At 42.7% G+C, this 15,244-nt stretch overlaps 1 protein-coding gene across 1 annotated transcript in view; it reads right to left on the bottom strand.

The window, feature by feature from the left end:
* The window catches only part of CSMD1 (CUB and Sushi multiple domains 1), a 930,570-nt gene that overhangs the window by 60,621 nt on the left and 854,705 nt on the right, over positions 1-15,244 (bottom strand). Inside the window, exons 47-50 of the mRNA XM_033142996.1 lie at positions 12,600-12,788; positions 11,636-11,782; positions 4,535-4,723; positions 2,229-2,414 (exon numbers count right to left, since the gene is read on the bottom strand). Of these exons, the coding sequence (XP_032998887.1) occupies positions 2,229-2,414; positions 4,535-4,723; positions 11,636-11,782; positions 12,600-12,788 (711 nt within the window). The remainder of the gene's footprint in view (positions 1-2,228; positions 2,415-4,534; positions 4,724-11,635; positions 11,783-12,599; positions 12,789-15,244) is intronic.

Here is a 15,244-nt window from a genome sequence, read left to right as displayed (position 1 = left end):
ATCAAGCAAAGGTAAGGTCCAGTTTTCTTTTATTGTGTGGTTTGGTCAAAGTATTTTTAGCACACCCATCGCACAGATTTTCCTGTTGCAATGAAATTTTTGAAAAGGAGGCTTTGGTGCTCTTAAGAGGTGAAAATGTAAGGTTTGATTGCTGCACGAAGAGGGTGAAGAGTGATCCCAAATGCAACAACACATTTTGATATGCAGAAAGGTGGTGTCAGTATAATAAACTGAATTATGAGCTGATAGAAATTGTGCATAGTTATCTCCCAAATGATAATGGCATGTCAGAAAGTTCATGTTTATCAAATACAGAAAGGAAAATGTCACAACACAGTTATGAAAAGAGCTTAGAAAGTGAAGAAAATATTTTCTAGAAAGGAAACGAAAACAATAAAGCTGTTTTACTAATGTAAGCACCCAATGCAAACCAATTCATTCAAATGCACTGAGCAGACATAACTATGTTTAAACTATAGAAAAATCCCTTAAAACCTCTATAGAAGAAGCAGAATTAATCAAATATACAATAAATAAAGGTAATTATGCTGGTTTCAAATAGTGGTCATAGAAGGGAAATAAGCAGATTTTAAAAGGTGTCTCCTTTTCCCTCTCTGCAGCCAATAAGCAAACTGAAAATATCACCCATGTTTCTTATAGATAAAGAAAACTGGCAATTGGACACATCATTAAGTTCTTGAGGGATTGGTCAGTAGTTACGGTGCAATGACAATGAACAATTATTAAGAAAAAGAAATACTTCTTTCTTGCAATCTCTGCATTTCCAATTGAATTGTCTGGGTTTCTTAGGACAAGTGTGAATCAAAGAGACATAGATCAAGAAGAAGATAAGGTCCAATAGAAGTATTTGATGTGAAAGTTTGAGAAAGAAGCCTGGGCCCCAAACCATGTTGTAACGTGTACATTTCATAGAATCATTTAACTGTAGAGTTGGAAGGGACCACAATCTTTGTGCTAGTGTTGCATGGATGCATAGCTGTGCAGCCGTAGAAGACAACATTATTCTAGGTACAGTGCCTGAAATTTCCTTTAGAGAAAGCTCAGATCTATCACTTCTCAAGCTGTTTGTATGAGGCTTAGGGCTTCCCACAACAATTTGTTGGGTCTGCCACTCATTGCTGACAGGAATGACGAGATTAAGCACCACTGCTAAAATTTCCAATTCCAAGATCAACTCTTAGCTCAAAGATCTTCGCCACTAAGCCTGTTTGTGGTTGCTAGTTCTTTCATTCATCTCCATAGTCATATCTGTATCATCTGCATATGAAACAGCCAGCACCAGCTAGAAGAGCTAAGGAACACTTGTTCCACTGAATTACTGTATTTTTCCGTGTATAACACGCCCACATGTATAAGACACCCCCTATTTTGGGGGACTCCAAATTAAGGATATGGGGGAGATTGCTCAGAAGTTGAGCTTTTCTTGGGGGGGATTGCCCATAGTTGTTGAGCTTTACTTTGGGGAGGGGGTGGCCCAGAGTTGTTGAGCTTTTTATAGGGGGGATTGCTGAAAATAGCTCACCTACGCTGACCTATGCTGCCACTCACACATATCACAAGAACCACCTATTGTCTGTCCCCTCGCGGGAAGAAGCCACCAATCACTAGCCCAATTGCCGCAGTGATAGCCAATCAACACTAGACCTTGCCACAGTCACCAATAACTCACCCAAAAGCCGCTGACAATCTCCAGCTCATGGCAGCAACCAATCACACATCCCCCCTATGCACTATCCGTGCATGGGATGACCCCCAATTTTTAACATAATTTTAAAATAAAAACCTCGCCTTATTCACGGAAAATAATGGTATTTTGCCTACTTTCAACTAAGTGTAACCGATGACAAGTAAATCCTCCATTTCCACTTTAAACAGGAAAAAGGACTAGGAGAGTAAAATGTGGGTTCAGACCAGCCCAACTCCACATAAATGTAGTGGTGTCTACATAATATCTTCCCCATCCCAATGTCATTCTGGAAGCTAATGGATGTTATGCTTCAGTCAACGGAGATGAAGAGTGATTTGGTGGTGGGCTAACTAAGTGTTGCCCTGGAGTTGTCTAGAGCTTTCTAAATTCAGATTCAACTCAGATTTGCCATCCCATTGTGTGGGGGGGGGGGAGGAATTCTGTTGTACTTAACTGTTACTAGGAAGAAGTAAAATATAGTTTCTGAAAGGGTACATATTTTTCTGAATTCTATACTTACGTTTACAGATGGGTGGCCTTCCTTTATTGCTCCACAATCCATCTTCTTGACACACTGCTGTTGCTTGTTGACTAGAATCTAGCTTGAAGCCCTCATTGCATTCATATATCACTCTGCTGCCCAAAATAAACTCATTTCCCCAGACTGAGCCATTTCCGGGAGATTCCGGAATACCACAAGATACAGCTGAAAAGAGGAAGAAAAGTGGGAAAGCTATTTGCCTCAGGAAGTAATCATTACTGTTGTCAAATCTGAAACTGTAAAGGAAATAATAATAATAATAATAATAATAATAATAATAATAATAACACATTTATCTTATTACTGCTGCTAAGAGACTCACTTTATAATAATTGTGCTGAGGCCTAATAACAAAAGAAACAACAATAAAACATCCCCCCCAAAGGCAACACTGTCACATATAATAGTATGGAAACAGATATAAAACATGAGTACTTCTTATATTTGAATAATGGATCTCAGTATAGATACTCTTTGCTCAAATGCTGATCTGGGCTGCTTATGAGTGTAACTTTTTTCAGCTTGAGGTGGAAACCAACCATTTCATTTGTTATAGTTTGATTGGCATTCTGGCATCCCATGCAGTTCCATACACTTTGCCTGTGCAAATGGATTCTCTTATGGAGAACTGCACAGAGATTACAATAATGAATTCTATATATTTTATTCTCTCTCTCTCTCTATGTATATATACACATATTGAGAATTACCATATTTTTCCATGTACAAGACTAGGTTTCCTTCCTAAAAAGTAATGTCCACAATTTTGGGGTGTCTTATACATGGGGGCCATCTCCCCCCATTTTCTTAAATCAGAGTCCCCCAAAATAGGGGGGGAGTCTTACAGATGGAAAAATACAGTGTGTGTGCGTGCACATCAAATGTTCCTTCCTTCCTTCCCAAAAACCTGAGCGGGGAAGAGGTTGGAAGGAGAAACCCAGCAACAAGCAAACCTTAAACCAAGAACTAGGAAGCTAGAAAATTGATATTATGATGGAAATGCTTCAGCAGCCTTAACTGTAGACACTGCTATTTTCTTCAGATATAATTATTTTTCAATGTAGTGCTGCTTGTGCAGGTTTCTGCTGTTTCAGCAGCTGAAAGTAACAGTAATAACAATAAATTATTATTCCTTGGAAGGGAGTCAAGTCATTTATGCAGTAGCAAGTGCTTTATTAGCTGAGCTGCCCCTCAACAAGATGGGAAATGAAAAAATACCACCTGACCTTAACAGCTTAACCCAAGTTAGAAACATGTTCTTATGAAAACTGGTGTGTGTGTGTGTGTGTGTGTGTGTGTGTGTGTGTGTGTGTTTGTGTGTGTGTGTGTGTGTGCAGGGGAACTGTTGTAGAAGAGAAACAGAAAGGAACAGCACCGTTTTCTAAAATTAAATTTCAGTAACTATTTACAGTACAATTTTGGCGTTTAATTACAAACTAAACCCAATGGAATCAGTTTTACTGGTACTACAGACATCATGAAAGGATCTCCTGTGGGGAAAAAGATCCTCCATTAAAAAAAAAAAAACCTAAAATGTTGGTATGTCTTGTGCTAGATGGTTGTAAAAAAAAAACATAATTTGTTTTCGTTAAGGGTAAAATGTTTTTGTGTAAGAATTTTGGCCGGGTGCTGGCAGGTTGGAGGTGGGGAGGGCTGACAATTACATGTCTGAAGATCTCTACTATGGCCATGATTGAAAGCAAGCAAGATGTGATCCAGGAAACAGCCAGTTCAAATCTAGGTGTCCTTAAACAAACCATAAGTCACTCATCTACGATATAAGGAAACAAGAATTGTGGCTGACCTCACAGAGCTATCTTAAGGACTTCAAGGCGATATATAATTTGAAGAGGCGTGCTGTACCCTCGAAATGAAATATTCTTAATGTATATGTCCGCAGTGTGCAAGGAAAGGATGCTGTTCTGAAGGCTGAAGAGACAAGCTGCAGTTTAAAATGCACAATGACTTCAAATGCATGTCTATTCAGGAGAAGCTTCTGCAGTTAAAGGAATGCTTTCTCTTGTGCATTCAGATTACCATATCAATCTTTCACTATTTATTAACATAACATTCCTATTCAGTTTCTTATGTGAAATGGGTGTCAGCAGAATCAGTGGAGGCAGTTCTACGTAACAGCATATTCATGCTTAGGTAGGTGTAAGAAACAAAGACTAAAAGGCAGGGTTTCCTCCACTCCAAAAATCTGTGATACCACCATAATTTCAAATTTGTGTGTGTGTGTGTGTGTGCGCGCGCACATGTGTTGTTAAGAAACAGGATCTTACCTTGACAGAGAGGAAGAGGGAAATCCCATTGATACATGCCATTTGGGTGACGTCTACAAGTTGCATTGCTATGGCCAATTATTCTATATCCAGGTTTACAATAATAGCGAACGGTGCTGCCAGCTGTACCCCTGGTTTTATTTACAATTCCACCATTCTTCACAATATGGTTTAAGCTGCAGTAAGGAGCTATAGGGGGAAGCATAAAAGGAGCAATTAAATAAAATGCAATGTTTGGTTATGGCTTGAAAACCCATGAACTCAGGCTCTAGCCTCACAATCAGAATCCATATGAAAGGCACTTAGAGAATAATAGTAAACTGAAAACCTATTTCAACTGTCTGTAAGTAAGCAGCAGGATATCTTTGCATGTGAAATGTAATATGCTTTTGAGCCTCTCATGTGCAATTTCTGCGATCATTGTTGATGTGCAATAGAAATTAGAAGAAGCCATTCTAATTCAAATGTTAGGTTTTTACATTTGCATTTCAAAGTGCTTTGGGCAAACATTTGTTTAAGGTTCCAGTGTGAAAATGTTCAATGACCCTATTGTATGAAGGTGAGCTAATGGGCTGCTGCATAAGGACTTTTTGCCACTACAAACCCCCATCAAGTATCCTGGGCTATGTGTAATCAGATGTTTGGGGTTTGCTCACACAAGGGAGAAGCCTCTCAGGAAAGGCTTTTGGGAGGGCGGTGGCACAGAGCATGCATTTGGGAGGCCAGAATGGGGAATTCTCCTTGCTCAAGCTCCCTTGCCTGAGCTGCAGAACTGGATACAAGTCATACAACACAATGGTGCCAATTAGATGACTGGGGAGATGCAGGTGAGTCTATGCTGTGTTTGTTTTCCAGATCCCAAAACAGATTCCAGGGGCTCTTCCTGATGGACATACAGTGATCACGAGTGCTGTATGGAGAACAGGGTGCTGTATGGAGAACTGCAGTGCCACAAAAGAAGGGGGCTGCACGCATTTGCATATTCAGTTGTTAAGCCAGTACAGTGGTACCTCGGGTTAAGTACGCTTCAGGTTAAGTACGCTTCAGGTTAAGAACTCTGCTTAAGAACAGAAATCGTGCTCTGGCGGCGCAGAGGCAGCAGGGGGTCCCATTAGCTAAAGTGGTGCTTCAGGTTAAGTACGCTTCAGGTTAAGAACGAACCTCCGGAACGAATTAAGTACTTAAACCGAGGTACCACTGTACACGTAGACATGAAGAAACATGCTTGTTTGCACAAATTTCCTCTTATCTAGAGTAGACCAAAACGTTAAACACATCTTAATCAATCAAGTAAACATTTCAGTTTTAGTTAATTGATTATATTTGCATAACTTACTTATGCATAAAACCAATAGTTCTGATGGGGGTGGGGAAAAATAGCAGACTTTGAAATTGTGGCGCCAGCTTCAGCTGGGCTTTGAGAAGGAGGCATGATTCTCTGGCAGGGCCCTGTAGCCCCCCTTACCTCATTCCCAAAGCCCAGTTAAGTGCTTGCCTGGGAGCACAGCTTTGAGAATGCGTGTTCTCCATCCTAGAGAGCACGGGTTGTGGTGGGGACCAGAAAATCCACCCTTCCAGTGTGGGTTGGTTCTGAGTTAGTCGCTGTTTTGATTGGGGCATTACTTGTTGTTGGGGAGAAATTAACGTTGCAATTTTGGTTGATGGACAGTTACTGGATTAAAATCCTTGGCACGCCCTGTATTATTTCTCTTTGCTGCTTGCAACGGATCGCCCGCCCTCCCCTCCCTTGTTTTAGGCCTCTGTGTTGACCTTGCTATGCCTGTCATGGGGTCGTCTGCCGTTGGTGCAGGGGCCTGGTAGGAATTTTTCCAGTTGGCTGATTGGCTGGTGCCTTCTGGTTTTCGCCTACTCTGTAGCAATTAGTCACAACTTGTAAGGTTGGCGGTTAGGCATTGGTTTCGTGTTCGTTGCTGGAGGGGTAATGATTGGCTGTGTCTGCCCCTCCAATGCTGCTGCTGCTGTGTGGGAATTCCGTTAAAGGAATCCAGGGGCTCGCAATGCTTTTGTCCGCAAGAGCCCCTGGGAGCATTTGGGGAGAGTTGTAGTGTCTGACCCCCCAGCTCCTATTCTCTCCCCAATATGCTTTCCCTTACTGACGGTCGTCAGTTCTGTCCCCAGTGGGTCAGATAGTCTAAACCAATGCCTACGCAACCACTCACATATCTTGTATTTTAATAAAGTTGTGGCCAAAATTTATCCCAAAAACCAAACCAAAATTAATGTTTCTGGTGTGAGTTATTTACTGGAGGGTGGTTGGGGACCTCAACATGCAAGGAGGCGAGAAGACCCCAGGACCCTGTAAGAGCCCTCACATACCTTCCCAAAGCTGGGCAAGAGCTTACTGGGCTTTGAGAAGACACCCTCCTTGGCTCAGTGCCCAATACAGCTGCACCACTTGTGCCTCCCTAAATTGGCCTCTATTAAGGACCAGAGAAATCGTAATGGAGGGCTGAATTCGGCCCTCAGGCCTAAGTTTCCCTCGCTTCTGTTGTGAGTAGGATTGTCTTCTAATGTAACCATGGTCACAAAACTCACTCTGAGAAAATAGGAACATTTTCTCACTATTCTGAATTAGGGAATGTCCCAGCAACAGGGTCTGATATCAACAATAGTTTCATTCCCACCCTCCATCTTACAGTTTTTGCATGACTTCAAATAGCCTTCTGTCATTTCAGTTCCCTCCTCCCTCCTTCTATAGTAAAAAAAAAGGGGCCCTTCTAAACAACAGTCAGTAACTGCCTGCATAATACAGTGACATTGCCTATGCAGGAGGGCTGTCACAGCAACACAGTAAACAGCCTGAGGGAAAACTAAAAAACAAAACAAAACCCTCTCGTGTTTATCTCCTCGGCCTCTAGTGCCACACATTAACAATAGCACAGCAAAACTTTCAGACAAGACTGTGTCATTTAGACTGGCATTTTCCTTAAACTTTTCAAGGCCCCGCCATTCTGCACATGAACATTTGTTAGGAATATGCTGCCGAGTGTGCTTACTTGGAAGTAAGCTCCACTGAATCCAGTGGGATGTAGTATACATATGCAAGATGGACTTTCTTGTCCTAAAAGCATTCATGCATGGATACAATACTGTGCATATACTCTGCACCTAGGAAAATTAAAATAAAAACCAGACTCTATGGATGTCAGGGAACTGTCCCCAATGCAGCGCAAGGTGGTGGAAGGGCTCTCCAGATGCTACAGAGAGCGCCAGTCCCACCTTGCCAGCAGCTCCTCCTCTGGTAGCGAAAGGAGCGGCGAGACGTCCAGTGGGGAGGGAGAGAGTTCACAGGGGAAAGGGAGTAGAGGCTCTGGGGATGCAAGAGAGACCCAGCACTCCCACAGTCCCGAGGGCGATACAGGGGGAACGCAATTTCCGTCGCCCCAAAGACGTCATGGGGTGAAGAGAAAAGATGGAAGGCAGGGTTTTCGTATACCGAAACTCTTTTGTTGGGGTCAGAACCGGAAGGGGCCATTCCCGGATTCTGACACCGCTTGATACAGACATGAACTTTTTAGCTCTGCACTGTACAGAGTTTGCACAATAAAATCTTTAAAGGAAACAGCGGAGTCCTGGCTGCTTACTCATGAGCAACTAACTGAGAACCTTACAATAGCCTAAAAAAATGAAGCATTTCAAACCCTTGATTCACCATTCTGGGCTAGGTTTGTGGGTAGCCAAGGTATCCCTCTGCCAGGCTCAGCATTGGTTCCCCCGGGCTCCAATAGTGGGAGGCCGCCTCTGCGCTTTTGCTAATGCCAGCGGTTGTTTCTTGGGTAATGAGGGGGTAAGGAAGGGAGCTGGGCCAGCAAAGGACTGGTGGGCACCTATGCCGCTCCAGCTACTGGCAATGGGCATGATCTGGGTCTCACAACCCACCCTTAGTCCCATACATGCAAACTTAAGTTTCACTCTAGCCGACATGACCACTTGGGGTTGGGATATGGCAGTGACTCCACTGTTCTCAGATGGGAATTAGGATTGCTCCCTAAATCATGTCAATTGTATTTTGGTGGGGTGGGGTGGGGTGGGGGTGAGGAATCTTCAAGATTTATTGTGCTTCAGCCAAGTGCTATGGAGATCATTTAATTTCCACTCTTGGTAACAGGTAACCCCCCAACCCTAATCATGGATGGAAAGTCCTTCTCCCTTTCTGGCTTGCAATGATTTTATACCAGATATTACCTACATATTTTCATGCTTATCTTCTCATTCATATAAATCAGAAACTTGAAAGAGAATGTATTAAATTTTGCAATTTCAATGGAATAGAGATACTGAGTTGAGGCAGGCACCGTCACTGTGCCCTTTTGGAATCTGCTAAAAGCATTTCTGCTTAGACAAGGCTACCTAGATGTTTAAAAATCTGAGGTACTGGTATTTTAAACCTTGTTTGCATATTTTAACCTTTGTATGTTTTAAAGTAGAGGTTTTTTTTAATCTTTTGTAAACCGCTTAAAGGTTTTTGTTTTTTTACAATCAAGTGGTATACAGTATAAATTTTAAGGAAATAAATAAATACACTGAAATACAGGACACAAGCAGCCCTGATAGAACTCATTCGGAAAGGCTATAGCTCAGTCATGGAAGAAAAAGTCTCAGGTTTAATCACAGAATAGCCTAGGGCTGGGAAATACCTCAGTCTTAAACCCTGGAGAGCTGCTCCAAATCATGGTAGACACCGAGCTTTCCCAATATGGTGTACTCTAGATATATTGGACAACAACTCCCCTTATCCCATGCTGGCTATTGCTGATGGAAGCTGGCATCTAACAACTTCATGAGGGCACCAGGTTGGAGAAGGCTGGTATAGACAAAATAATGAGCTTGATGGCCAGTGATCAGCCAGTTTCAGTAAGACAGTTTCCCAAACAGGACTGTACTGGTCAGCGGAAGATCGGAAAGGCCAAGGACAGAAACATATTTCATTTTCTTAGACCACTGTGTAGCCCACACTGTGTAGCCCAGTAGACTTGCTTGCATCTCTGTGGGTATTTTGTGGTGGCAAAAAATGAGAAGGATTACCGTTCTGCAATATCTCCCATTTTGGAAGGCACCACAGAATCAAAACTCACCAAACTCTGCAAAATCTTCCGGACATCTGCTACTTGCCAAACCTTGTGCAAAGTCATGGTTGGAGGAACAAGGAGGGAAGCAGGGAGGCAGTAAATCATTACAATAGGCTGATAGTTGTGAGGCTGCCTGCTGGCTCAGTCACAGCTGCCATAGCATCAATAGCCTTTCTGAGCCCCTGGTTTCTTTTCCCATTTTTCATGCTGCTGCTTTCCCTTATTAAGATGCAGGCCCAATTGCTTACTCTGCTGCTCACTGTTATTCCTTTCTCATGCTGGCTGTCTCTCCTACATCAGATGTGAAACTTAACAGACATGGGGAGAACTATGCAGCCTTTCAAGACGTGCTGCCAGCGGAAAAAATAAAAGGAGGTGGTTTACTGTGAACTGTTCTCCAAAGGTGGCTTCCCCACTTACAAAGTCAAAATGTATTTGTACCCTAAAAGTTAATACCGGCCAATAACATTTCCTCTGCAAATTCACAGAAGTATATGCTATTCTTTCTCTTCTGCCAAAGAGAGAAAGGGGATATTTATTCAACAATGCAATAAAGTGGTACCTTGTGTTACATACGCTTCAGGTTACATACACTTCAGGTTACATACTCCGCTAACCCAGAAATAATGTTTTAGGTTAAGAACTTTGCTCCAGGATAAGAACAGAAATCGTGCTCTGGCGGTGCAGCGGCAGTGGGAGGTCCCATTAGCTAAAGTGGGGTTTCAGGTTAAGAACAGTTTCAGTTTAAGAACGGACCTCCGGAATGAATTAAGTATGTAACCAGAGGTACCACTGTATTGTTCTTCTGGGTCATTCTGGTTTACTGTGGAAATGAACCCCAAAAAGTATTTTTTTTTAAAAAAAAAAAAATAGCTGGTTTGTGTAAAACATGTATACACCCTACCAGTAGCACCTTAGAGACAAACTAAGTTAGTTCTTGGCATGAGCTTTCGTGTGCATGCACACTTCTTCAGATACCTTCCATGCAGCTCAATGTGGTGCCTTCCATAGTTCCAGTTACAGGTTGGTAGCTGTGTTGGTATGCCATAGTCAAAACCAAAATAAAATAAAAAATTCCTTCCAGTAGCACCTTAGAGACCAACTAAGTTAGTTCTTGGTATGAGCTTTCGTGTGCATGCACACTTCTTCAGATACGAAAGCTCATACCAAGAACTAACTTAGTTGTTCTCTAAGGTGCTACTGGAAGGAATTTTTTATTTTATTTTGGTTTTGACTATGGCAGACCAACACGGCCACCTACCTGTAAATGTATACACCCTGTAGTTAAGTTTCCATGTAGAGTGAAGACAGCACAATCTATAGAAATACACGAGCCCCCGATTCATCATAATCCAATCAGTGTAAGGAAGAGCATGCCAGCAAGCTGCTTCAGCATAGCATTTAGCTTGGAGTGCTAGACTGCAGTTGGGAAGACCTTGGTTCAAATCTCCACAGCCAGGCAACTCTGATTGGGCCACTTGTGATTGTGAGGTTCAAATGAGCAGCAAGGTGGATGGCTGTAGAAGTATGCTTTCCTTAGTTTCTTGGAGGAAGGACAGAATAAAAATGTCTTGAATATAAAATTACTAAACCACACTATTGGAGAATTTTCCCACCCTAGTTTTAGTGTTTGCTACTTTCTGACTGACAAATGCTAGCTATCAGTTGACAGGACTCAGAAGGAATTTTACCCACATGCATGACTAGTCTTAACAATGCAGGGATTTTGTCTTCTTTGTAGCAAAATATTATTATTATTTCAATTTATATACTGCCTGTTATAAAAAGATCCCAGGTCAGTGAGAGTATTTCCATCACAGTTTCTTATTGAAGGTGCTGGAAGCATTCAGCAGAATCCAATACAAAGCAAAGTTCTATGCTGCCTCATATAGTTGCTACTACTAAATAATCACCCACGTATGCAAGGGTGGGAAACTTTTCCAGTTTGAAAACTATATTGAAAGTTGGCCACTCCTCCAACATTATGGCCTCCGAGGTTATGACTACTAACCTGAATAACGTATCTTGAATCCTTTCTTACTCGTTGCATGGTCAGTTGACCAACGCAGATACAACTGATTGGATTTGCTTGTGTAGTTAAGCTGCCCAGTGTGATTTCCGCTCAACGCAACCAACAAAGGGCTTTGTCCAGAAGAACCTGCAGGAAAAAAAGACATCATGATGACGACGACAAAGAATATCTTTGAGAAATCTTTTTATGGAATACTTCCACTTTTTATGGAGAACTTCCACAAATTCTGAAAAACCATTCAATCTGTATGCATTAATATTTTAGTCTGACAGTGTGTGTTTTCATTCATGTAACAGAAAACATGGGTGGGGAGGTGAGGTGCCCTCTGAAGATTGGATTCATCTTTGGGGACAGAGGGGCACATTATAAGAATTTGTTTTGGGCTTGATGGCCATCTTCTTAAAGATGAAATGGGTGTGTGGATCTTTCTTATTTCCTCTTTAAAAAAAGAATAAAAAATGTCACCACTTCAAGCAGTAACTTGGCCATCTGCAGCAACGCAGCAGTGTTCCTGGGACAGATTGTCCCATGGATACTGCTGGAATGCTGAAGGGTCTCAAGCTGCTGCCTGAAGTGTGGCAAGGTTTTGATCTTTTATTATTATAATTATTATTATAGGCAAAGTGGGGGTGGGGAAGAGACCCTGAGCAACCTCATCTTTTAAAAGTAAAGCTGAAACAGAAAGCGCCTGCTGAATCTGTACTGGTAGAACAATTCACAATACTCAGCTGATGATGCTAAAGGTTCAATTTCTTGTTGTTATCCGATGAGCCTTGCCAACGCATGGGAAGACCAATGCTGATCTCAGCGAATGAGCTGCGATATAAGGGTTCAGCCAGTTCCTAAATTACCTTGGACCTAAGTTATGAATTATTACAAGGTCTTTACTACAATCAAGTTGTATATACATTTTGTTAGCTCAGTCAATAAGAATTGTTCTCACCATCAAAGATTTCCAACTCATCAAACTGTTTTTCACTCTGAAATGTTTCTACAAAGATAGAGATATTATAATTTGGATCAACTTTAAGAGTCCAGGAACAAGTTTGAGAGTTTGGGTAGTTCTCCGGATATCCTGGACTAAGAATCACTCCGGATGAATCTGTGCGGACTTCATTTGCTGGGCATTGTGCTGTAAAACAGAAGGATAGGGAAGTACATGAACACACACACAGAGAGAGAGAGGGGGGGGAGAGAGAAATGGAAAAAAATTACTCCCCATATTTTCCTTTTTAAAACTGGTACAAAGAAAGACATTCAATCCACTTTTGAAATTTATAACATGTTGAAAGCAGAATGGAAGACTTCTTTATAAAGGAAACTATCTACCACTGCTTCAGTTATGACCACAGCAATTCCATCAGGATGCAGTTCAGAAGGAATTAAGGGAATCAGGGCTACTGGGTTTATAAAAGCAGATATTATAATGGTAACCAGAAGGAGGTCCTCAACACAGAAAAATCATTTGCGTGTTTAGACCTTTTAACATGACCCTAGAAATAAACTCAGACATGACTCAAACTTTGGTTTGGTTTTTGACAGAATTCAGGCCACAACTTTATTGATTACAATCAAGTGAGTAGTTGCATGGTTCGACTAGCTCCCTGCACCCTTGCAGGCAGCGCTGACCCAGAGCTCTATCGTAGGTCAGCCATGGGTAAACACCAGGGACAACAGTAGGCGGTGTACCACCTGTCTGCCACCCTGATGTCCCCCGGACTCGGGCACGGGCACAACCCCTCTCAGGGTTGACCAAACCATTGAGTCCCTGGATTCCTTGACCGGAATACCCATCGCATAGGGATGATGAGACCGTCCTGCCACCCCTATCACCTGAACCAGAGCCTATCTGCAACCTTACAAGTTTGCTACACGGCAGGTGAAACCCAAGTGGCAACAGCCAATCAGCCAAGTGGGGAAAATTCCTGCCGTGCCCCTGTCCCAATGGCAGGCGACACACGATGGCATGACAAGGTCAAGCGCAAGCCCTAAATATAGGGAGAGGTGGGCGGGTGTTCCAATGCACTAGCCCCAAGAGCAAGCTCAGGCACATGTGCATGGGCAATAAATAGGTCCCTTGATGTCCTTTCTCTTGCGTCCCATTGGTCAGATTGCTCCCAGCATCAAGGGACCCACCAATAGGGTGTTGTGGCTATCCATCCACAACACAGGGTCTGGTTGCCAGGTCGCACCGCAACACATGCCCTCTTTGAAGGAGGACCCGATTTACCTGAGTGTCCATGTCTGCCTAAAGTGAATGTCCTGATTAGGTGCATGTGCTTGGAACATTTTCCAGTGAAGTAATGGATAATAAGTGATTATATAAAAGGAAAAGGAAAATGATTGATGGTGCCATCACAGGCCTATTGAATAACAGATAAGAACTGGAAAAATCTGGTGCACAATATGTGTGTGTGTTTAATAATCAAAGCATTTCTGATACAGAGAAGACTGACCTAAAAACTGTCCTCTAGACACAGGCAGGTTGGCATATCTAATTGGCTATTCATTACTTGAAAGAAACTTCAGATGTTCAACTGTAAAGGTAGATGTTTCACAAGACTGATATATGTCACGATCAAAGAAAGGGACACAGATGTCTAGGAAAGGAACATTACTGTTTCATCACTCATCATTACACTTCCAAATAATGGTAATAAATAGTGAGGGGGGAGGGTTGGCTGCCACTGTAAAGTGATGGGAGGTCTCTTGCCCTTGAGTCTCAAACACTGGCTTGGATCCTAACAAACGGAAGGGGTTCTTGTGGAGAAGCCTGCTGGCAGAAGGGGGAAAGATGACATTTTTGCCAATTCTGTCTTCCTCCTACACCCATCCCCCACCCCCAAATGGTCTCCTGTGCTACTTTTGGGGGGTCCACCAACCACCCAGAGCAGATTTTTTGGAAAAGCACAAATAATTCTGCTCAAAGGACATTCCTACTTGAAGTTTAGTTTGTTTCCAGGCACTTCATTGCCTGTGACATTTTAACAGCAGAGGGAAGTGCTGACCTATAGACGGCCAGAAGCTGTAGCGTACTGAACCTTTCAGGCTCCTTAGCAATGGAAGGACATCACTCACAGTGAATACTCCCTGACTTTATCTATGTACTATCTCTGGCCTGGCTCCTCACTGAGCAACTTGCTGCACAAAGCAGTTTGAACTGCTACCAAGCCTGCTGAAGCAAGTAGATGCATTGGAGCTGAGAACATTTTCCGTCTCCCATTCCTTTAATGTACCACATGTTCAGTCTGTAACTAGGAGTTGTATTCAGTTGCAGCACTAAGCAAATTGGAACAGTATCCCTCTCTCCTCCCCCTGCACACACTCTAATACTGTTTTGGGGGTTCTACCAATCTCTCCAGAACAGATTTCAGGACAACACAGAACACACGCAGGGGGAGGACAGGAAGTGAAAGTCACATAGTGCTAAGCCCCAGGGACAGTTTCCCAGGCAGCAAAGGAAGCTTCCAAGCTGAGCCTGCTGCCTAGGAAATTGATCCTGCCCGCTCGCTCAATTGGCAAATCATGAGCGGCCGTGGGGGCAGATCACCAGGGGATGGGCTCTGGTATATAGCAAAGGCCCGTGGC

This window comes from Lacerta agilis, chromosome 3 (assembly GCF_009819535.1).
Source record: "Lacerta agilis isolate rLacAgi1 chromosome 3, rLacAgi1.pri, whole genome shotgun sequence".
NCBI classification, from domain to species: Eukaryota; Metazoa; Chordata; class Lepidosauria; order Squamata; family Lacertidae; genus Lacerta; species Lacerta agilis.
This window is presented reverse-complemented; position numbering and strand designations above follow the sequence as displayed.